The sequence below is a fragment of the Chlamydotis macqueenii genome, chromosome 7 (genome assembly GCF_036417535.1).
Source record: "Chlamydotis macqueenii isolate bChlMac1 chromosome 7, bChlMac1.mat, whole genome shotgun sequence".
NCBI lineage: Eukaryota > Metazoa > Chordata > Aves > Otidiformes > Otididae > Chlamydotis > Chlamydotis macqueenii.
Window position 1 is genome coordinate 19,432,972 of NC_141562.1, and position 24,717 is coordinate 19,457,688.

General features: G+C 42.9%; 1 protein-coding gene across 5 annotated transcripts in view; it reads right to left on the reverse strand.

The window, feature by feature from the left end:
• MARCHF8 (membrane associated ring-CH-type finger 8) overlaps nucleotides 1–24,717 on the reverse strand; it is a 106,502-nt gene that overhangs the window by 79,096 nt on the left and 2,689 nt on the right. For all 5 annotated transcript variants that reach the window (XM_086752803.1, XM_086752807.1, XM_086752805.1 and 2 more), the window contains exon 2: nucleotides 2,556–2,734. In XM_086752803.1, the coding sequence (XP_086608929.1) occupies nucleotides 2,556–2,651 (96 nt within the window). In that variant the 5' untranslated portion in view covers nucleotides 2,652–2,734. The remainder of the gene's footprint in view (nucleotides 1–2,555; nucleotides 2,735–24,717) is intronic.

A 24,717-nucleotide genomic window follows, 5' to 3' on the forward strand; every position in this document is an offset into this window, starting at 1 on the left:
GAGAGTACCGAAGTTACCCTGACTTTGTACCAAAGTTACCCTGACTTTGTACCAAACTTACAAAGCTGAAGTGCAAATGCCTTCTTTCTCAGTTTTACCTGATGTCCTTTTCTTGTACAGTAGATGTTACCTAAGGCACGAAAATAATCTACAACTTCTCAGAAGATTTTCTCAATGTAGGATCATGCTTGCTCCACATGCTGCTCTTTATCTTGTAGTGGTTTCTATCTCAAACAGGCATTTTAAAGTGATTAAAAATATGGCAGTGATAATCTACAATTTCTTTCTCTTGCACCACATCTCCCCTTTACTGTACATTTTAAATACAGGCAAAACTCACAGTCATGGCCAGCGGGTTCCGATTGCACCCAAGAGCTGACAGGGACTGTGACTAGCACGTAGCTTTGAATGTCCTAACTGATGCAACATGAAAATTTAACTGGATCAGTCAAAGTCAGCACATTAACAATTTGACTGCTCTCCAGCTCATTTCTTAGATCCAGCATTAAAGGTTAACACCAGAAGCAATGCAGTTTGCAGGAGCAGGGAAGCGCATACAAGGGCCAGGCTGTGGTTCACATGCACACGAACAGCCACAGTGTCAGTACAGCTGTGCAGCAAGGACAGCAGGCAGTTCACTCAACGCTCCAGCTGTTCCAGTTGTGGTTTTGGCAGAATACAGGACACTTATGGGATGTATGAATATGCTGACAGAGACAGGAAGGACAAGACTTGGGAAACATGAAGTGTTTCCAGGTTTGCCTAATCTATCGCTTGCATAGTCCCAGTCCCCATTACTTCCTCTGCAATATTGCACATATTTAAATAAATATTCTGTTCCATTTCAAACATCCCAAGGCATGAAAGTGCAACAGCAGCCTGGCAAGGGAAACAATAATCAAAATTTCAACTAGTTATCGTGGAGGAAACACAGGGCAGATTTGTTAATACTGAAGTTGCTGTGTCAGAAATGAAGAACAGGTTTAGAAGGACACAGGAGACTCCTGCTGATGGGCTCATTGCGTGGTCAGAGTCAGCACAAGTTGTTCTGATCTGATCAGCCTTGTAATTGCCATCACCCCAGGAGAGCGTATTTAACTCATAGCACTGCCTTGCATTTCGCAGAGGGGCTGTTTCACTCACTCTCAGTACAGACGGTTTCTATACGGCAGGGGACTGAAGGGAAGAAACAGCAGAGCCCTCTTACCTAGAGAGGTGTCCGTACAGCGACTACGTGTGACAGTCAGGAAGTGAGAGATTCCAGCAGACTCTTGAGACAAAGTGCTTTATGGATTTAGAGCACCTCATCTATGAAGATAACTTCTTGTCTAGTCTTGGCGACCAAAAGCAGCAGTGTTTCAGCCTAATTAATTAATGGTTTAAGAATCTGAAGGGCTAAAATCCATTTTAAGATGTTATTAAGGAAAAGACTCCAGAAACCAACAATGGGACAATTTATTTTTACTGACTTAGCAGTGACTTTGGTAGGTGCAATTCAGACAGCTGATAGGTGAGAAGGGGAGTCAGGGCAGATGATCTTAACACATAAGCAGCAACTTCTTTTAGCCTACCCGAAGTTAATCTTAGTGAATCCCTTTCTGTAACATGACAGTGCCTTTCTAGTCCCTTATACTTAGGCTACAGCCTACCTGTAATCAGTATCACCCTAGATCTCCTCAGAAATAACCACTACTGAGCAGTCCACAAAACAAGCCCTGCAGTTGTACCATAATGTGAATGTTGACCTCATTTTATGTTACAGTAAAGCTAAAAAACCACAAAGATGTTTTGATGGATCTCATAGATAATGTAAAGCTCAGTACAGTGTACATGAAAGTATGGTCTTTGGGCTGGGACACAATCCAGGGATAAATAGGTTGAGGCATGAAGACTAGACACAGTATGCTATTAAAAATTGTTAAGTAGCCTATTAATTAGATACTATTAGACTTATAGATACTGCAGATATTTTTGCATTACAGTTCTCATTAGGACAAGACCTCAGAATGATTCCATTCACACACATGCTCCCAAGTTAAGAACACAAATCATGTCTCCAGAAAACTGCACAGGAAGCATCCACATGGGTGTGTATTTCCTTCTTTGTGAGAGTCCAATCAATACAAACCACAACATGGCTACTAGATGTTGCTAAGAGCAAAGGAAAACAGGATGCATGGTTGTATATAAGGGTTCACACCCCATACTATTTTTCTTTTACAAAGGTAAAATACACCTGTAACAGCTTCTGCAACAACAGTGTTAGAGCCACCACCCAAAAATCCCTATCTGCCTTGAACTCTCATGCAAAATAGAAGGTTGTAGCTTGCATTTTGCAGAAATTACTCAACAACAAGTTCTAGAATTTTGCAGCCAGCTGCTTTAAAATAGTCAATATGAGAATAAAGAGATGATTTAGTAACATTCATCTTTGCTAGAAGCAGCAGTCATGCAAGGACTTGGGACTCTGGAATAGAATCAGGTCTGATTTTATAACCTCTAACTTTTTATACTTAGATAACTTCCTGTGAAAAATCAAGGATATCTGACAGTACCTGTTCCTCTTTTTCTTTGGTCTTGCTCCTGGAGACTCTGGAAGAGGTAACATCCTGAGCTGGAATGACAGAGATTTGATGCAGTGGCATGTTCATCACACCGCCTTATTTGGTCCTGTCATTTACAGGAAGGAGGCTCGAAGGCAGTGCTCATTCCGTGCCATTGTCAGGCCTTGCACCTAAAAAATAAAAATAATAGATTATGTTAGAGTAGCTTGAAACGCAATAACTTCTAAATCAAAGCTTAGCTAAGCCATCAGTTGGACCAAAATGCACCTCTTATTTTCTGTCCGGATCCTTAACAGGAGAGAGTTTGGTGCATTGGTTGGACACTGGAGTTTTAAACAGCAAGAACTAGACAGGTCAGAGCACAATTTAAGCAAATGACTGAATTAGCAAACTATCAACCAGTTCTGAAAGAGGTCCAAGAACGGAGCCAGAGGGCATGGATCACGCTCAAGTCTGCATCGATAGGGAGAAGGAGGAAGAGCAGCTCTCCACGCTGAGCAGCGGCAGGGTGCTACCTGGAGGTGCACAGACCAAAGCTCACGCAGGCAGTTTCCTAAACTGCCAGCTCCATCACACTGGATCAAATGGGCTTGGACATCATCCTGAATCAGGCTGCATGCTGTAGTTTTGGTTAAAAACACTCAGTGGCCTGCATTTGGCCCCTGTCATTCATATAAACATGTACCAGCTGGCAACAGGAAAATGCATCATGTAAACTGTTCCTTCCTTAAGGCTGTCAGAGAATAATATAATCAAAATCCCTCACTACGAATTGGGAATCCACTGGACTACACACACTTTATCCTTCTTTTACTAATACAACAAGGAAGCATTACACATAGTAAGGACAGTGATAGACATAAATTAGCCAAAACGGGCAACAGTGATCTGAAAGGCAGGCATAATTAGCCATACCTTTTATTAGATTAGCAAAGTTACATTACATAAAAAGCTTTTTGAAACATGTAGGATCACGGAGTGTTTATTTGGAACATAACCTGCCACAAATGAGACACAATCAGTTGTGTTTAAAGAAAGGATTAGAGGGGAATTAACACAGCAGAGACTATACTAAATAGGGCAACTGGATGATGCACTGTTCTTCTGTTTCCATAGCATACCAACTTTTTGTTTGTTTGCTTTTTGGATCTGTGAAAACAGAAAACAGAGAATAGATAGGTGCCCTATATATTTTGTTGCTTAACATTTTGTAAGTAGTATAGCCTAGCACTTAGTGCCTATCCTTAACTCATATTGCACACGTTTTTAATTGAATATTTAATTAACTGGAAGTTTTAAAGATAGGCCAAGTTTCCTAGGTTTTTGATTCTGCAAAAGATGTCTGTCTGATTCTGATTCCATCAGACTCCAGAAGAGTACTGCAGTGGTGTAAAATGAAAACAGGATCAAATTTTTGACTGCTTTTGAGTAGATGGCAAAAAAAGGAAAAAAAAAAATTACATATCCCAAGGCACTTTATATGAGGAATGATAATTCAGTATCCTCTTTTGCACTGAGGAGGTAAGAGTTATCAAAGGTCACAGAGCAAGTTACAAGTGAAAACCAAAATACAGGCAATGCCTGCTGCTTCCCAATCACACACTCCATTTGCTGGATGATGCTATCTGCCCATTAGAGTGCTCAGCCAAATTTGGAAGCCTTGCTGACACATGGTCAGGATTAATATTACTTCCATAGATGCCAAGATGGTGCATGATAAAGCATGCATGAAAGCTCTGAAGGCAATGCCTCCCTAAGTTCTAAGCATCACCGATTTTAAAAAATAAAACACACTACATGCATAAGCAATCAACAAGAAGGACATTTCCTTATTGGAGGACAGAGGGAAACATGGGACTTACCAGCACTACTGAATCACAGCATAAAGAAAAAACACAAAACCTTCCTGTGTCCTTCACACACCTGTTTAGCTTCATCCTCTAAAGGACCCAAGCCAGAGGAGAGAGAAATGTGGTCTGAGACAGGAATATCAAACTGCAATAAACAAAGCAGGAAGGGAAGGTATTTTCCCAAGAAAACATAAGGAAATGAAATCCAGAGAATGTTAAGCTCCAATGAAAATATGCCAGATAACACGTTCTGTGCTACGCCAGTGATAGCTGAGCCAAGGGGAAGGAGACGGACCCTGCTCTGTGTCCTCCTCAAAAAAGGGTTCAGGGCTTGCAGGCAAGGACATGTTATTACCATAACGAGAACAAGAAAATTATTAGAAAACACAGTTAAACCCCTCTGATGATGACAAACAAGTCGAACCAGTTTTTCTGCAGGTACTTCGAGGACAGCATGTGTTAGAATTCTTTGAAAGAGCTCAAGCAGCAGACATAATCCAATTAGATATTCAAAGATGATGTGAAACAGCCCTCCTCTGGTAAAGAAGCCTGGCAGATGCTCTAGTAAAGCCTGCCTTTGTTCAAGGATGGCTTAGAAAAATCTCTAAACCCAGATGCCACACTGTAGCATCCCCAATCTGGAAGGTCCCTAACAACACACACACTCAAATCCTGTCCCTATCAACCTGAAGCACGTTAACACCACAGTGTTAATTAAAGGATAAAGTTACATGAGTCAACGGTCCATCTGCAGTACCAAGTGCAAACAGACAAGGATGCCAGAAAAGCAATGCCACTCAACACAAGGCAAGTTATGACAAGCTCCCCAAGACATTTTCCACAGCTGAAGTAACATCACGTGCCCCCTAATCCAGGGGTGAGGAGTTTGGCACCTGTGAAGGGGGATCCAAGCTTCAAGCACATCAAACTGGGGACCTGCCAAAAAGGCCCACAGGGAAGAAATGCTAAGGCAGAGGGACTGCTCCTAGACACTCCCTTCTCTTCAGGATTCCAGTCAGATGTTCAGGGAGTCCCTCACACAAAGTGAGGGATCTTCCTTGCTACAGCACCTCCACCCAACAGCTGAATACACTCATCCAAGAGGTGGCAGATAAGGGCTCAGCTTCCTCCTCCCGTGTGCTATTTGGTTCATAAACCACACATGCAAGGGAAGTCCCATGACCACTGGTGTAGATGCTGTCTGTTCACGGCAGAAGGACTTTCCAGCTCCTTTTTGCCTGGAAAGCTGCAGTAGTCACGAGATGGCAAGACAGGGACAGAGAGAGCACATGCACCAACCAGGTCCCATGGGCAGGGTGGCCATCTGCCTGTGCAGGAGGAAGGATCCTGCCCTCCTCTAGCCTCCATGGCTGTTCACATACTGTTCACCAGAGGAAAATACTTAAGAAAACCTCTTAGGAGTTGGGGCATTCAGCAAACAATACTGAAGTTAAGCTTGTTTTCATAGCTGAGCCCTTTAGAGAATTCTTCACCAGCGCTGCCAACAGTCACTAAGCCACAAGTACAGACTACTGCTCTTGTCCAGGGAGGTTTCCTGCATGGGGCACATGGGAACACCAGGACAGAGGACAGCCTGAAGCTGTTCCCCTTATCTATAGCCACATTGGTTCCTGCAAAATGGATTCCAGCAATACTGCTGTTGCAAAGAGCCTTCAAAAACAAATGCCAAATCAAAAGACAAAAGAGGTCAAAATCCTAGCGTCAGAGCCAACAGGAGAATCCTCAGTGGAGCTAAGACTTCACCCATCCAGGCAGTCCAGTTTTGCTTTCTGCAGGGCAGGCAAAACAGTAACCAAAAACGCCAGACACCTGCAATCACATCAGCTGGGTCCTCATTATGTTGCTAGAAACATGAAGCTGCAGCAAGAACAGTCAGATTTAGAGGAAATGAGACAAACTGTGTCTGAAGGTAGTCAAGAAGAAAAAAAGGAGGAAAAGCAGGGACATGACTTGGGTCTGGTGGCTAGGGCCTTCTCCTGAACAGTATGTCTCCTGACAGCAACAGAAGCAGAAAATTAGGGTCCTCTGGGTTATCAGCATCAAGTGCATGCGAGGGGACAACCAACAACAACAGGTAACTTCACTATAGCAGAAGCATCTGGGAGACCATTTGAAACCCCACTTCTATCATCCACCCCATCAGGGCCTCAGTTTCCCCACTGACAAAACAAGAACATAAATTAGCCATGAGATGAGCCTGACAGTCTGTGAATTGCTGGACTGTTACAATGAGATCTGCCATTAGAAGAACCCAGGTGGAGGAAACTATTCTGTCGTCCCTAACCTGCGACGCTTTGCAGCTTCTCTGCCGATCACACATTTCAAAATAAAGGCTAAACTGCTCTTTGCCCAAGATTCCCCCGTAGACATGGGCACGTCAGCACAAATCATGGTTTCCTGTCTGTGGTTTGGTATCTGCCAGAATCTAAAAAACATGCAGTATGAACTGCAGATTTTATTAGTTCATTTACACTTCAGAAAGTTCACTGTATTCACTATTCACAGCATATGCTGGAGAACTTCAGAAGGAACTCTGGAGCTGTAGTGACACTGGCTACAGATGCACACAGGCCTTACGAAAAGAAAAACATCCTGAGGTTGTATGTAAGTGTGTACACATGCTTTACATTACTCATAGGAGGGGGAAAAAAAAAAACAAACCACGGCAGCCAAGTATCACAGTTGTTTTCCTATTTAAAGTACAATAGGCACTCTGGATTATAAAAGAATCTATCTTTATGTGTATGAAAGATAAACCTTGGAACTTGTGGTATAAGCAAGATGATAGTCACTAACAGAAGGGAATTTCACCTGTGAGTTTTTCCTCTCTGCCCCAAGGTTTTCTTACACCTTTCTTCAACTCTGCTAGCCCCCATTAATGACAGTGAGCATCACTGATGATGCATCACATAGGTCAATGGTCTGATAATCTTTTGGAGGGGTGGACAGGTTAAAAATAAAGCAACAGATCGCTGCTGTCCAGATAATCCAGACACGGCAGCGCTGTGCGATGCCCTGACAATCCTGCCATGGAAGGGATGCCGTCTGTGGACTTCAGGGGACCTACCAGCTGCAGGCTGGAAAGCGCTGCCCTGAGGCTGCTGTGAACTCTGATCTTCTGAAAATTCCCCTCTACACAGCACGAAACCTGACCAACCCAAACAAGAATGGAAACGCTCTGAAGAAACCTCTGACTGCTGCTAGATGGTGTAACGTCTCTATCAGCTGGCTTACTTTCCTCTAGCGAGATCTGAAATAATCTAATAACACAGCTCTGGAGTTGTTTTTCTGACAGAGGTCTTGATGTGAAATCTCAAAGCCCCATTAAAAAAAAATAATTCTTTGAGTCTGGGTTTTTTGTTGTTGTTGTTCTGAAGGTAACAGAAGCCCTCATCCAGTGATTTTAGCAAATTCCTGTGTGCATCTTAACTTTGCTTATGTACCCTGGCATTTCAGCTGGATATAGCTTATGCCTACTTTCTGTTCACTACATTTTCCATATTTGCAAATATTTCCAATCCTATTAGCTTGTGTTGGCTCCAGTTTGAAGCTTTTATTTATTTTATTTTGAGCTTATCCGGACTCCTCCTCTACTAATGTAGCTTACATAATCCTTTTCCAGAGATGACAGATGTGCATTTTCAAAAAGAGGATCCTGCATCTGCGTTTCATTTTGTTTTACTGTAGCTTAATCACTACTTTGTTAACAGCATTATTTAGGAGATGTCATCAAGCCTCACGCACTTCACATGTATTTGTTAACTCAACAAACAAATCTAATCAAGGGAGCTTAAGGGAGAGAAACTAACACTTCCTTCCCCGCAGTACCTTTCACATTTCAGGGCTAGTACAGTGTTAGAAGTGAAAAGAATCCTTGTACTCAGACCAGGCAGATATACTTCTGGATTACTGCTATTTACAGCTATGCCTCTGCCCATATATCTTGCATTGTTTACTAGCTCAGCTGCAGCTTCTCCCTTTATTATCTCAGTTCCTTCTTTCCTCCACCTGCTAGTGTCCTAAAAATAATCAGCTTCAAGACTTAAAACTATTTTTCTTCTAATAATGTTTTTTTTTTTTTTTAAAATCATGTTATTTAGTTGAAATCAAAAGAAAGGCTTTGAAAGTGGACAAGAGATCCTTCTGCATGTTCCCTTTGAAAGCTTCTCAATATACAGAAATATACAGCTGTAGACTACACACAACACATATAGAAAAAGAGCTATCTGTCAGCTTTGGCTGAGAGGCTGACTCCTCTCAAAATAAGAATATGATGGTTTTTACAAACATAATACAACTACACAAGCAAGCTGTTAAAACTGCAGCAATAATAAACAGTGATCACAGAGCTCTTAGCAACTCCCTCCCTTGATTTCAATGGAAGCTGAGCGGGATCTGCACCTCTGAAAAACAGATTCTTTAAACTCTGTCCCCTTCAAAGCAAATCAGCTGCTCAGTGCAACAATGAACTAGAGCTTGGTAGCATCCAGAAGAAAACAAATGTCACTTCCCTCTGTTCAGATAACAAAATAATTTAGTCATTACAGTCTCTTGAGAAAAAGTAAATCACTTTTTTTCCCCTTATAGCAACTAATAGCAATTTACCTGCACCACAAGCATCAGTGATTATTCCTGATGTCCTGTGGAAAGAACAAAGCACCCGGTGCTCTCCACACACACACACGGGCTGTAAGCCCTGCTACAGAGGCAAAACCTCTAACTACATCAGCGATCTGCTAGGTAACACACATGTTTAAGTACTCCCTTTGTATATTTGTTGATGATACAGTCCATAACATCATCAGCAATAATTCCTGGGACAGTCTCTAACTATAACAAACAAACAAAAAAACCCAGAGTTAAAACTGAAGTTCCATTCTCTACACTGAGAAGCCCTAATGGTGGGGGCCTGGGCGAGGTCAACAGCCAGGGCTGCCGCCTTCTCACCAGCAAGTTGTTCTACCGGCTCCACTGAGTTTCCAAATGCATTTGCATAAGGAGGTGCCACTCGTTCTTTCGCCTAGATAATCACCATTTCACCTCACCCCTTCACATTAAACACATCTTCCTGCCCAGAGGTGCTTCTAAACAGAGCAGGTCTAGCACAGGAATCATGCCGCAAGCTGCAAGTCTTGACAGTTTTGCTGCAAGCAGGATGTAATATCACAGCACGTATGGGACTTGCCTTGTTACCACTCTTAGCCATGATCCCATCAACTCCCACAATGAGTAGAGACTGGCTTTCTGATAAATTAATGCCCCTCTCCAGAAGAAGCATTCTTCCCTTCAATTTTGCAGTGAAGCCAACCTGCATATTCATACATTCATTGTCAGAAAACAACATGCCACAGCACCATGCTTATTGCTATGGTTTTTGAGAAAAGCTGTTCTTCCTTCTTCATTACATGTCTAAAAGCATTGCACAGCAGTAACCTACGCCAATGTCATCGCAGTGCGCACACTGCATCTTTTCCTTACTAACCCACAGGAATGGTTAAAGAGAATGGTGGTGAGTTTCATACAATTTGAAATTCTTAATTTAAAAGGAAAACAAAAAAGGTCAGATTACTGTGAACACAGGCTTGGGAACAGCGCACCAGGATTGCCGCAGTTGGTCCCCTGCAATTAGCACAGAAGGGTCCACAGTACATCCACTGGATATAAAAAAACACTCCTCTCCCCGCTTTTCATGGGCAAAAGCCAAAATCCACAAAACTATGACATGCCAGGGAAAGAGAGCAACTGATGAGAAGGACAAGCAACACCCCAGACCTCCAGAATAACAGCAAATCTACTGACAAAAATGCACACATGATTGTTATGATTTGGCAATGATGACGATAGATGGTTTTTAAAAGAAAATATTAATGAAGGTTATAATCAAATGGAAAGATGGAGATATTAATATAATGTATAAACCACCAACATATATTTGCAGGAAAATTTCTAGTCTAGTATACAAGTCCACCTGGTATAACGTAACACCTATGGATAATTTACGATCACTTCCCATTCTCTACTATAATCCTTTCAGGGTTCATGAAACTCTAAATCAATTCTGAAATCCAGCAAAACAATGCTCTGTATTTTTATCTTAAAAAAAATCAATGAAGGCTATTAAAAAAAAATGCATAAATTTACGCTGAAGACAACAAAAGCCTGTGTTTCTCAAACAGTGTAAATATTTACAACACAAGATAATGATGAAACAAAACAATCTCATCATTGTTCAGTGAGGACATTGCTCACATTCTGTATTGTGCACAGATAACAATGATACATTTTTAGGAAAATTCTATGCTACATCACTTATTTTCCATTACATCAGAGAAAAAGCTATTTGTGAACAACAGGCACCCAAGCAACATTCTTCACTATTGCTTAACTGCTACCAGGCAAAACGTTCCTCTTAAGCCAGAGTAAAGACTATACTATTGACTACATGATTCTGTGATTTGAAGAAATATGAAATCATTCCTTCTTTGTCTCTGGGTGAATAAGGAATTTCCAAAGTGGTGTACATAAGAATGTGTTTCTTTTGAATGATTTATGAGTTAAATGCCAGGTAACTCTTTATTTACTGGTTTAAGTTACAACATATCTTTGCTCTTGAAGTCTTAATAAAACCTAGATTTCTGGATCATAAACCACATTCTTTAAGACTTGCATGATGCAACTGGAGAGCCCAAATTCAGCATCTTCAAAAGTTCAAGCAGAGTAAAATGGGCGATGTACCAAGCATCCTGGACCTGATTCTTCCACAAACTTGCATGACATTGGTAAGTTACGTTTTCAACGATAATTTCCCACATTTTAAAGGAACTTGAACTTCTCATGCAAAACTAGCTACCAGAAGTCATTTGCTACCCCTTGAAGTTGAAAGTTTTCAATTTTAAAAACATTCTAAATCCAGGAGAATACTATGAGTTATTAAAGTATAACAGCTTTTGGTGAGAGCTTTTTGTTGGGAAGTATATTCAGGCATAGCATGTTTATTTTATGTTTTTGTCTTTCCAGCCTGATACCTTCTCTATACACTTGCCAATGTCCAACAGGAACCCCCTCTCCAGAGGGCAACATGGGCAGGACCAGTACTGCGAGCCGCATGCAAACTTGTGCTCCAGCCAGAATCACCAGCTGCGGGGATCCACAGTCCCATAGGCATAAACGCCTGTCTTTAACTTCATTTCAAATATCACCAATATAGAGGTGTGCTTGCTGGCTGTGGTTCAAGAAGGCAAATCATTTAAGCTCTTCACTTCAGTCACTTCTGTGCAACGGAAGGATAACAATGCTTCCACTTAGTTCCCTGCCTCCAGGCTGTTCCAGACCCACAGAGAGCTTCTGTTTGGTCCTTACCATGGCAATGTGCGGTACCAAGAGCACAGACTGAAGTGCTACAGTAAGACAAGCAATGAGAGCAGTACACACCTGAGTCACTGCTTTGGTTTTGCACCTGCATCCTTGCCAAAAATTGCCAGACCTTGACTTGAGACAGTTGCTAGCCAGACAAACATGGTATTTCTCATTAATTTCAACATGAACATTATGCTATGAAGAGTTTAAGAACCTCTCTGTCACAGCATTATCATTAAAAAGAAAAGCTGTGTAAAGCCTACAGACAGAGTCCAGGTCTGTGAACAGAATCAATTCCCCTCCAGTGCCAGGACAAGATGGCCTCTTCCAGCTGCAACCTTATCATGGAATATGTTGCGCGGTTAAGAAGGCTGCATGTGTTCCTCTTATCACAAGTGTCCCTGGTGTAGTTTAAAGGCCAGGCAACTGATTTCAGATGTCTGACAAACAGCCTGCCTTCCCTCATCTCAGCTCCCCATGTCAGTGCTGACATCAACACGCCCTGGCAGCGGAGAAGCATCAGCACAAACAGCTTCCCTTCATTAGGGTGTTATTTCATGCAAGTGCACCGGTACGCCTATGTCAGCTCTGCCCCTCCTGCCCCTACAAGGGTGCTCTGTAAAAGCAGGGACTGGCACCCAAAAAGAAGGGACTGGCATTACTGAACCCCACAGAAAAGGCATTCCTTACCATGGTCCATAAAGAGCCATTCATCCCCACCATACCTAAAATAGCCACTGGATGCGATCATGAGATGAATACACAACTGTGGATTCCTTTATATCACTGCCTGCTTACATGGACAAGAAACCAGTGTCCAGCAGTTCCTTCCTCACACGTCCTCATTCTCAGTTCAGTAATCAATTGTCCACTCTTTCTGTCCCGTCCCATATTAGTCCCTTCATTTCTACAAATATTTAGGAGTTTAGAGAGTTTAAGAGAACTTTACAGAAACAGCACAAAACTCCACCAATCCATTCATATGCACCTAGAAAATCTGTATACAAGTCTGTTCAAAAAAAAAAAAAATCCACCACAGCTTTCTATCACCAGAACTAAAGCAGAATTTCTGGAGTCCGACAACTACTAGCTGCTTATTGCCAGTCAACCAAAGCCAGCTGCAGAAGGCTGCTAAGACAAAGTAAAGTATCCAGATACAGAGAAATTGTGCCTATTCATGAGAAACCCTGAGAATCGCATAGGTCTGTTTCTTGCTGCTGAGGAGGAGGCTGACTCATAGTGCTCTGTTACCTTACTGCTTAAATGACTTCTGGTTTTCCCTCCAGCAGACGCTTCAAGCAATCTTCAAGTGTCTAGTAAGTATGAGGAGAAGCCCAGGCCATTGGAGAGCAACACGTTGTCAACAAAAGATTAGAAGGAACCTAATGATAGCTGGGGCGATACAGTGGAATGGATTCTGGGATGCTGTTGCATATCCACAGGGTAAGTAAAAGTAGTTGATATAGGAAAGGCTTAAGAGAAAATTCAGGATCATGGCCACATCATTGATACCAATGGACACGTTGCATTTTTCAACCCAATCATATTCAGAAGTGGCTTTTCTGTCTTCTCCCCTAATAGATGCTCTTCGCTTTAAATTAGTTTAGACAGGAGCCAGAGAGATGACCCAAGTGTGCTAAATAAGGCCCATGCAGTTCTTGTGCACATGAGCATTATTATAAAATCTGAAACATTAATGAAGACAAAAGTTGGAAGCAACAGCAGTTTCTATCAGGTATCTGTTGAAATTGAAAGCAAGAAGCAAAACTTTTTGTTTGTTTGTTTAAAGCTAAAATCTCATAAGTCCTGGAGGAAAACGTACTGTTGGAAAGACAGACGCATTGACCTGTTGAGGCCGCGTCAGAATTTTGCACCAGCTGCATTCAGAGCTGCAGTGAGATAAACCCACCACATCCCACCCTGCTCTCCTTCCTCTTTTTCAGGCTCTACACCTGCTGACTATGTGGTTTCCTTCTCTAAGTAGATACAGTTACAATAATATTCAGGGGCATTTGCTCTTCCAAAGAATAGCTTAAAAAATTACTTCAGACAAATATATTTCAATGTCTGATCAATTAGGCTAATGGAAAGATAAGGACATATTTCTTTATGAACCATTTTTAAATGCAAGATTTGTTTTTTTAATTGAAAAAAGAAAACTACTCCCTATTCCAAACGCAATAGATGTTTGAAAAATCAATACAAAATCTCCTCAGTTTTCTGCTCACTTAAAACTGTTGGCATATTCCACCCCAGAGACAGCCCCATCTTTGGCACAGGCTCCCACACATGGGCTGTACAGCAGCACCAAGATGGTCATAAAGTACTTAAAGACGAAGGATATCAATGCTGCTATTTTTGAAATGACAAGAATCCACAACTGACCAAAACACTGCTGCTTTCTCCTTGAAGGACCCAATCATCCCCCTCAGTCTGTGGGTGCTAGAGGAAGCAGCACTGTGCTTAGGAACAGGCATGGTCCCCTCCGTGTCACGAGCGACCTCGTGCCTGACACAGCCCTCCTCCGTTAGCTGTGCTCTCTCGAAATGAGGCATAAAGCCTTGGTCTTGGAAGAAGCTACCCTTCTCGCTTTACAGGGACACATGCTATTCAGTGAATGATATTACTGGTGATAGCAAAAGCTCCCATTACCATTTTCTGTCAAAGGAGTAATTTGGTACAATCTCACATCACCTACATTCCGTGCAAAGTTAAGAGAATCATAGAATCATAGAATGGTTAGGGTTGGAAGGGACCTTCAAAGGTCATCTAGTCAACCCCCCTGCAAGGAGCAGGGACATCCCTGACTAGGTCAGGTTGCTCAGAGCCTCATCCAGCCTGGCCTTGAACGTTTCCAGAGATGGGGCCTCCACCACCTTTCTGGGCAACCTGTTCCAGTGTTCTATAACTCGCATCGTAAAAAATTTTTTCCTAATTTCTAATCTAAATCTACCCCCCTCTATTTTAAAACCATTACCTCTCGTCCTATTGCAACAGGCCCTACTAAACAGCCTTTCCCCATCTTTCTTGTAGGCCCCCTTGAGGTATTGGAAGACCGCTATCAGGTCTCCCCGGAGCCTCCTCTTCTCCAGGCTGAACAGCCCCAACTCTCTCAGCCTGTCCTCATAAGAGAGGTGCTCCAGCCCTTTTATCATCTTCGTGGCCCTCCTCTGGACCTTCTCCAACTGGTCCATGTCCTTCTTGTGCTGGGGGCTCCAGAACTGGACACAGTACTCCAGGTGGGGTCTCACCAGGGCAGAGTAGAGGGGCAGAATCCCTCCCTCGACCTGCTGGCCACGCTTCTCTTGATGCAGCCCAGGATGCGGTTGGCCTTCTGGGCCGCAAGGGCGCATTGCCTGCTCATGTTAAGCTTCTCATCCACCAGAACTCCCAAGTCCTCCTCCTCAGGGTTGCTCTCAATCCATTCCCTGCCCAGCCTGTATTTGTGCTTGGGATTGCCCCTACCCATGTGCAGGACCTTGCACTTGGCCTGGTTGAACTTCATGAGGTTTGCACAGGCCCACCTTTCCAGCCTGTCAAGGTCCCTCTGGATGGCATCCCTCCCTTCCAGCGTGTCGACGGCACCACACAACTTGGTGTTGTCGGCGAACTTGCTGAGGGTGCACTCTATCCCACTGTCCGTGTCGCCAACAAAGATGTTGAACAGGGCCGGGCCCAGCACGGACCCCTGAGACCCCTGAAGTTTCACAGCTCAGTAAGATCAGCTGATCTCTCACTGCACCATTACAGAGGACACTAGCCATCTAATTTAGAAACGAAACCCAAAAGATGCTAAAAAGTATTCAAATCCTAATATTAGAAAGAAGCTAAATATCTCAGCTCAAAAGGCTGCCTCTTCCTGGTTGTTGAAATGTGCTGCTCCTGCAGCAGAGCCAGGCAGCTGTCTTATAACACTAACGCAATGCTACCCAAGAGCTTCAAGCAGGAAACAACAACGTCACACATGTATAAAGGTTTGTTCGCACATTCATGGGTTGAGGGTTTTTTTGGTGGGTAGGGGTGTTTCTTTAAAGAAAAAAAAAAAGTCCTTAGGAAGAAGATGCCTGCTGAGGAGGGCATATTTGCTGCCTGGGGGGAGAAAAAAAAAAAAAGACATTGGGCAAAACTGCACTCTACAACATTTAGCTGGAGCAAAGACTCAGCACGAATCCCCTGCAAAGTTAGTATCCTCACCCTTACAGCACCTGGTCTCCCTTTGAAATTTCCTTCCCAAATACTGATTCTGCCCAGACTTTCCCAAGTGGCAAAACAGAGACAGCACCTTAGTTTCTGATCTTGTCCCATCTGCAGGTTACTTCTTAGAATACTTTTCTAATTAGAGATCAATTACAAGGAATTACAAGGTGGATTATTTTTATCAATTGTCTGATTCAGCTGGAGCCGCAGTCAGTTGTAAATTAGTCACTGCTTTTCCTGAGACTACATCTTACACACCAACTGCCAATGAAACATTTAGTATCTCTTCAAAAGCCGTAATCTGTCAGTCATCTTTGCAGGGAAGAGAGGAAGGAGGAAGCAGCTGTCATTCAGCAAGAAGAGACTTCTTAAGATCTTCAGGTTTCTCGCTCAAAGCCTAGAAAGAATGGCAAGGGGAGATGAAGAGGTCTGGAAAGGCACTGCGCCTTCACACACCAGTGGTGAAGTAAGTTCCTCCTTACAAGCTGGAGGAACCCATCCCTCAGACAGCTGCCATGTTGGAGTGGCATCTTTTATAGAAGGGGTCGTAGAAGGCCCAGCAACAACATATTGCACTGTTTTATTGCTCATCAGGTTAAAGCATGACTTAGCCTGCCAGTGATTTTCTTTCTTGGCATATTCCAATAAAGGAAAAAGAAAAGGCACATGGAAGAAAGGCTCAGCTCAGAAACTTGCCAACTCTCCTTGACTCACAGGTGGTTGCTGGAGACAGAGGATGGACAGCATCTCAGAAAAGTGGGTCTGTACTGCACTATGTCCACGCTACTGGCCTCAGTGGGATGTGCTGCATACAGTCAAGTTGCTTTCCACTCCCATCCCCTGCTGACAAGAATTACTTTCAGACTTGAAACCCAACAGTTTCATCATCTGATTAAATTCCCTGTTCCTGGCTCAGATGTCTCTCACACGCATTAGTTAGATTACATCAAACACGAAGACCCATCCATGAGCCACACTGGATACAGCTCAAAGGAGGCCAGTTAAGAGTTTGGATCAGCAGCTCTCTGAGTTTATCCTCCCTCATTCACAGAAGCAGCAATGCCAACTGTGTGACAAGGGACGAGTATATGCTTTGTGGGGTCACGTGGAAAGGGAGGAAATACTGAAGCAGCAAGATGTAACTGGCAAACATACCTTACCTGAGCAGAGCATCCACTCTGGAGCGGAAACATCCCTGCAGATTCCTCCCAGAACCCCTGCACCAGGCACAGCCAGTAAAGACAGGCTAAGCAAAACTCATGCAGGTCTTACAAACCAGAGAGCCTAAATACAGCAGCTGTGGAGGACTCAAAAAGAGAGCTGACAAGCAGCCAACCAGCAGCCTAACCAGCAGGATGCCCACAGGGCACCACAGGCCTACCAAGTCTGTGCAGAGCACCTGTAGTACCGCACAGTGAGAACAGGCTGGCTGAAAATCTTCCCAGGAGGCATTCAAAGCTGGACAAGACAGACTGAACACATGTCCCAGCTGACAAGTAGAGCTCAAGTACACAGAGAAAGCAAACAACCATAACAAATGTCTAACAGACACAATGGAAGATCATAGCTAAGAACAAAGTGCACGATGTATCTAATTACCTTTCTATACAAGGAACTGATCCGACTCGGCCTCCTTGCTCTCAGGCAGCTGGACCACACAGTGCTATGCTTGCTTCTTGCCAGTGTATCACTAACGAAGGAAAGTGAGTGAGAAATCTTATCTTGAATCAAACATGTTCAGCAGCAACTGAGCTGGGATCCTTGCCTTGTGGTTAGTGAATAAAAGCCTTGGCCTGGTGCAGATAGGAGTGCCTCAGGGTCCCCAAAACACCAAATGCTGACCATGGAAGATTCCAGTCCTCGGAAGAAGAAAACCACCAAAAGACTACAAAGCACACATCAGACATACCCCGCTGCATTTGCCACGTATGTATGTAGAGGAGATGCTTCCATATTTCACTACATGCATCTTGGAAGCAGTTTTACTGAGCAGAGGTAAAAAGCAAGAGAACTTAGGCAACTCTGGTACGAGGTCCAGGGCTCTCGCATGGCCATCTCCTGCTGTTCTGCACACACAGCTTTGAAGCTGCAGTTCGAATCTATCACTTGAACATTGCCTCCCAAGAAACAAAGCCACACATTTCATCTAAGAAAGTAATCAGATGGATCAGGAAAGGTCAAAGAGGAATAATTTCGAACCTCTTGCCATTTGGAAAATACAAGAGTTGTGAATCCCACCTTCTAAGTGATTTGCCTGGAAAATACCACAGTGCAGTTTTCCTATGCTCCTAGGAAGGCACATAAAAAGAAAGTAATCTCTAAAAAGCCTTGGGAGCTGCGGAGCTCGGCAGGTGTACCAGAGCAGGACTCCTTCTCGCACACCTGCCAAAGCATGTACCAGCTTGTACAGAACAACATGGACACCTTTCAGGCCTTGCAATTTTGTAATAAAAGCAACTTGGTGAATATTTTTGCAACTTTTGAAAGACTTAACTGTAGTGGTCTCAGCCAGAAGTTATCCTCCCCTGTCAGGTCTGATCACAGTACGAAGGGTACAAAACAGCTGAACACTGCTGTTGCGAGAATCACACAAACAAAATACACTTCTCATGCAAAGGAACTGCTAAAAGGCAATATATAGAGTTGTCATGCCCAAAAGCAACGAGATATTTCAAGGCTACAGTGTTAACACACTGCATAAGAACACATGCATTGAGAAGGCTGAAATTTTATCTCATTTTTATTGGCTTCTTCTTTGTTATGCCAAGAGCAAAGTTAAAATCCCCTTCCATCTTTTAATCAAAAACGCTAACTCAAGATCAAGCCAGCCTGACAAGGCTTCTGTAATTTTACAAGGGAATCTCTCCTCCCTCCACCCCCTTATGTTATCAAACACTAATTCTGTAAAGAGTCCGCTGCACTGTGCCAGCTCTAATTTAGTAACAATACTTAACCTTTTCCCCTAGGCTCTCAGAAGGCCTTGCAATGGAAGAAGGCCATCCCATGGGCAGAAAGATTATGACAGTCTGGTATCTTACAGTTCGGTATCCTGTGGTTGCACACTTCATGAGAGCCACCCACCCACGTGAACTGTCTTGTGTCACAAAAGTGCTGTCTCCATGGGCTTTGGTGCAGGGTGATGCTGCAGCTCTAGTTCATGACATTGCAATTTACATTTCTTTCCTCCTGTGATGTCTACAGTTCCAGCAAATATTTGACATTTAGCCAACAGGTTCATAAGTTACTTGCAGTGTGATTGCATAAGCCCACTTCCTCTTGGAAAGCAGACCAAAAAAAAAATAGATATTAAAAAAAAAAATCCCAGAACCTTACAAAGAAACACGATACAGGTGACACTTGAGTTGCAGGAAAGTAAGGTATGTATAGGTGAAGTAGCTTAAACCAGAAAAGAGAGGCCAGAAGCAGGAACAAGACCTATATTTCCTGTCTCTCACAACAAACCTTTAGCTGCAAGTGAACTTCCTCTTCTATTTTATAGCTAAGTAGATGCTTTCTTTTTCCTCTTTGCAACAAGACAGCATTTAGTTCAGAATGCATTTATGCTACTTGGTGTAAGAAAACTCTCTCATCTAGAGGTCATTTGCAATGTCAAAGAGCAGCAGCTCCTTTGAAAGTCTTCAGTTTACTTTTTTTTTTAATATTTTATATGCATGCATGTATACATACACACTCTACAGAAGCAGCTTCAATGTAAATGATTGGTTACAGATTGAGCTGGAGAAGAAACACTGACAACAATTGTCCTCTCTAGTCCTGGACCTTCCAGTTCAGATTTGGCAGGCAAGCTCTAGATGAAAATTACCCTGAAAGCGATGATAACAATAATCACATTTAAATGGACAATATTTTGGATGCAGAACTACAAGGGAAACTCACGTCATTTACCAGAAAGGAAGGAAAAAGCAAAGCCTACTGTTAACTCCAGAAAAAGCCAGACTGTTTCCATGTGTTTTCCTTTCTATCATTACCTACGGTAAACCATTGCCGACTGCTCTTCACATTGCTCTGGTACATCAAACTTCACTAGGCTTATCAAGAACAGAAAAGCCATTGCCAACTTTCACTTTCTATCTATCGTAGCAGAGTTCACAATGTTGTTAAGTGCAACTCCCTTAAGAGTGGTTTGCTGAAGGAGGCCATGGGAAACAGGGGACAAAAACCACACTCAGGACAAGAGGAGGCCTTTGCAAGAATTGCTTGCTATAATGTGGCTCCATGCTATGAAAGCATGGCAGAGCCCCGTATTGCATCACTCCTTGTATTTCAATTGACCAATCTTCCCATAAATATACATACACACACAGAGAGAAATACTCCACACTTTTCCATCGACCTTCCTCTTCTGACTGATGTGTTCATAGTTACAAGAGATTATAACAAGGGTTGGCCTAGTAGTGAATCACCCTCAATAGCATGCTGCGCTTTTACAAGTAGAATTAGAGGGATCAGAGAGATTAATCCTGTCCTGGATGACATGAGAAGCCAGTGACAATGAAAGCAAATATAAATAGGCAGAGAAGGCCCTTTGTCTTGCTACAGTCCCTCTTACTTTTGAGGGAGACTCTGCACCAAGAGACATTTCAAGAGGTCATTATGAATGAAATTAAACAAAGGCATCCCTTTTGCAAGCCCTGAAGTAATAGGGAGAGGAGGAACTCCCACTAATAACCCCTGTAACATCACCTTTCCTCTCCCAGAAAGGCAAAGGCCAGATTCAGCCCCATGGCCAAGAGAAGCACTTATGGTAGCGAGATCTGACTCAATACTTCCTCAATAGGTGACTGGTGCTATAGGGCAGGTTGTACACAGGCAGGCTGTTGCTTCCTGGTCAGCTAATGCTACTCAAATGATCCTCTGTCAGCAAAATTCTCCCAAATGCCACATCTAGAAGTCAGTAACCTTCGCTAGGATCATGGCTATATGTGGACACCTACTGCTGTCCCCATGAAAATTCTTGTGTGACAAGGAAGCGGAACTTAAAACCCAACTCTGGCGACAAAAACAGAAGCACATCCCCCCTCCTCAAGCTGCACCGATGGCATAGAGTTATTAGCAGTAAGTCTGAGTGACAAATTATTCTGGTCATTAGAATCAGGAGATCAGGCCCAAGGGAAGCCTATCTGTTTATTAAGAAGCAGTGTTGTTTTTTTTCTACAGATACTCTTCCTTGCAGGCTCAGTACACACAATAAAGAGGAACTGAAAGGCTTTTTAAAAATAAAGTACATTTGGGAGGAAGGGAGGCACCAAGGATTTGTATGCTTTTTTAAAAAAGCATACAAATAGCAACTTTGTGTGTAACCTTGCACCCATTTTTTTTCTTTTTTTTTTCCCCTTCTTTTGTGATTTGTTACCCTAGATCCCCCCATCTTTCTTTCCTTCCCCTCTGTCTTACCCAAGTGACCCTTTGATTCAAAGAGAAATGTTTCTCATCCTGTGTTCAGGACACAACAGAAGTTAAGCTACGTGCTCAGAGAAGAACAGCTGGAATATTTTTATTCGTTATAATGAACCTCTAATCCTTGATGGTGTGTAAACACATTATCTTACTGAAGCTGCGGCCAAGCTGGGGGACAAACTCATCCTTAGTGGTTTTCAGTCACCTGTTAAATGTCATTCCTAAATCCAATGCTTCCCAAGAAGAAACTCCGGCACAGTTGCTCATGACCAGCCTCACCTGCAGACTGGACTGGTAACATGTATTCTGTCCTTCTGATGTCTTTTGAAGGACACACAGAAACTTTAAGGGGCCGATATCAAGTATCAAGGCATACCTAACTGATACACAGGATCTATACCCCCCCAAAATACAATATTTATATTCTATATTGATTCTGGCCACATATTCTGCAATGTTTACAACTGGGATCCTTAAATGAGTCTCTGGGAATAAAGTGCTCATCTACTAGTCAACTTGATTTCATCAAACTATGGAACATCTCAGCCACAATTTCTACAATCTTTTAGAGTTTTCCCCCTGTGAGACATGTACCTGGCATTAAAGTTTCCAAACACTGTTTTCAGTTGAGTTCAAGCAATCATGACATTCTGCCTAGTCTCTGGTCAAATTCAGGATAGGCTACCAAGCTTGCCTAGCTGCCTGCAGGTATCAAAGGTGAACTCCAGAGAGGCAACTATTTTAAAAGATAGAAAAGTTGAACAGTAATTTACATAGATCTTTGATCTAAACTGGCCCAAACCTGATAACCAGCTGGGCACATAATAAAGGCCAGCATTCCCTCTGGTCCCTGGGGAAAGAAATTGCAAGCACTAGAAAATGCTGATGGTTGAGATGTCTCGTGCTGTTTGTGAACTGTCTGGCTGTATGGTGATTAGCTACACTTAAGAATAACAGATCTCAAAGTGTATCTTTAATTGCAAAAAGACTGTGCTTGCAAGGACATCTTGCCCATTTACCTACTCCAGAATCAATAAACACAATGTAATCTGTTATTTGGTTTTTTAATGCTTCACATGAACCTTGAGAAAAGATCCACAGAAATATTGTGGTGAAATTGCACTGAAAAAGAATCTGTTTTGAAAATGATTACTTCTTTCGACAAGTGGCATTTTCAGTACAAGCCAGACAACAGAACTACTAAAAGTGTCCCTAACTCAGTGAAGAGGGTTTCAAGGACCTGGAACTGTGAAACTTCACTGCCAACAAAGCCCACCCAGCAAGATTAATGCCAGCTCTACAATGCCAAAGCAAGCTGCCACCAGCGCTCTGCAGTCAATGCACAAGTCAGCAAAACAGAAGTCATAGTAAACCCTGCACGAGTTCTGTCTTACTATGGGAAATAACACAGTGAATCAGATGTGTGGTTCACTCAGTTCCTGCAGCAGCTAGGACTAGATGCTCCACAGAAAGAACTGGAGCAGGCAATAACCAGATAGCTTGTTCCCCAGGAAGATTTACCCTCTAATAACTTACGCCTTAGAAGTGAAGTTTTTTCCCAGGCTTGAAGTTCTCCATTCTTTACAGCCTTCTACTGCTTTGCTATTCACTATTTGTCCACCACATGCAGACACAGTCCAAGCACAATGATGTCCAGGGCTCCTGCAAGCTCCTTACTTCAAAGCTCCTTCATTTTTTAAAGCAGCCTAGCTATAGCCTCTTACAGAATACTAGTTAGACATTTCTACAGGATCAAGAGTTCCTTATATTTTAGGGGGGAAGGAGGAAGGGCAGGACCAGAGCAAAACAAAACAAAACAAAAAAGATGACAACGCTTCATTCCTGTTTCCATTTTTCCTGGCAAATGGCCATACTCACTCCATTCTTCACCATTTCTGATGCTGGCGATCAGTCAGTCACATTAGGGCTGACTGCTCCTGAGGTGTATGGCAGGAAAGACCCATAGCAGGAGACTTATTTTTCTTAGGCAGCAGAATCAATTCAGGACTTGTAAGAACGACCTACTGCTCCTTCCTTGAGCATCATTACTACTAGGAGCTGCCACACTTTTGCAGTGATCTGCCTCCCCCACTAATACCAGTGCTGGGAAGAGCAATAAGGAAATTCGGCAGGCAGAGAAGAGACTTTGGTACAGTGCCCAAAGTACGTCTGACAGCCTCAGCAGCTGGGAAGATTGAGTTCTTTCACCTCTGAACATGGGAGAGTTGCTTGTCCAAAAAGTTAGACCTAAAATAACAGAAGGCTTTTTAAAAAAAATCTCATTCTGAACATATAGAAAGTTCATCGGTGTGCCAAATTAATCTATCCTCATAACACTTAAGACTGGGCAAAAGCAGCCAGGGAACAGGTGGATTTTCTAGCACTGGAATAATAATTGACTCATCTGGACACCTCCACCAATTCTGGCCACACATCCACACAGTATGGCATGAAAAGTGTTGCAGCCTTTCTTCCAGTGTGACATCCTAAACCAGAAAATTGCCTTTTTTCAACTAGTTTACATCTATAAGCAAAATTGCTGACTAGGGCTAGCTGAAAGCCAAGTTAAAAAAAAAAACAAAAAACCAAACACAACAACAACAGAAAAATAAACACGATAACAACAAATATTGAGTGAATTGTGAGTTTTTGAAGTTCACATCAGACTGTAACCAAAGTGATACAAAGTCCCCAGCAAAGGGGCAGCTGTTCAGACTTCACTGGTCTTATCAGTTTCAGCAGCCACAGCAGAATCAAATCCTGGGGAATGTCTCACTCCAAGCAGCTACCAAGTTGCTTGGGGGCATCCGGCACAAAACACTGGGCTGCAGCTGAGCGGCTTCCAGCATCCCTCAGCAGGGATGTTGGATGTTATCCTGAGTGCTAGGACATACCTTGAGCCAGGAGCCTCAATGTTTGCAGCAATCCTGGTCCAGAAGCAGACTCAGCAGAAATCTGCACCAGTGGAAATTTATCAGCCTTGATAGGTTTCAAAGAAAACATCTCAGGTTTGTAAATAAGCATTTTTCAATGAAAACTTATTTCCTCTGATAATTTTTGACTAGGGTTACTACTGGATCAACCTCAGCCTCATCTCCCCATACTCCAGGACAAATTTCAGCAGCAAAAGTTCACAAAGAGCGCTGCTGCTGCTTCAGCTGAAGTGTTATTATCAGACCAGCTCTCCTCTTCCACCTCCATCCTCCTTCCAGGATCTCCTTCCACCTCCACTCAGGCTCTACCTAAATTGTCCCTTCTATGTTTGTGCTGCTGGGTTACTGCACAAATTTGCTGTTCTCAGGAGCATACGA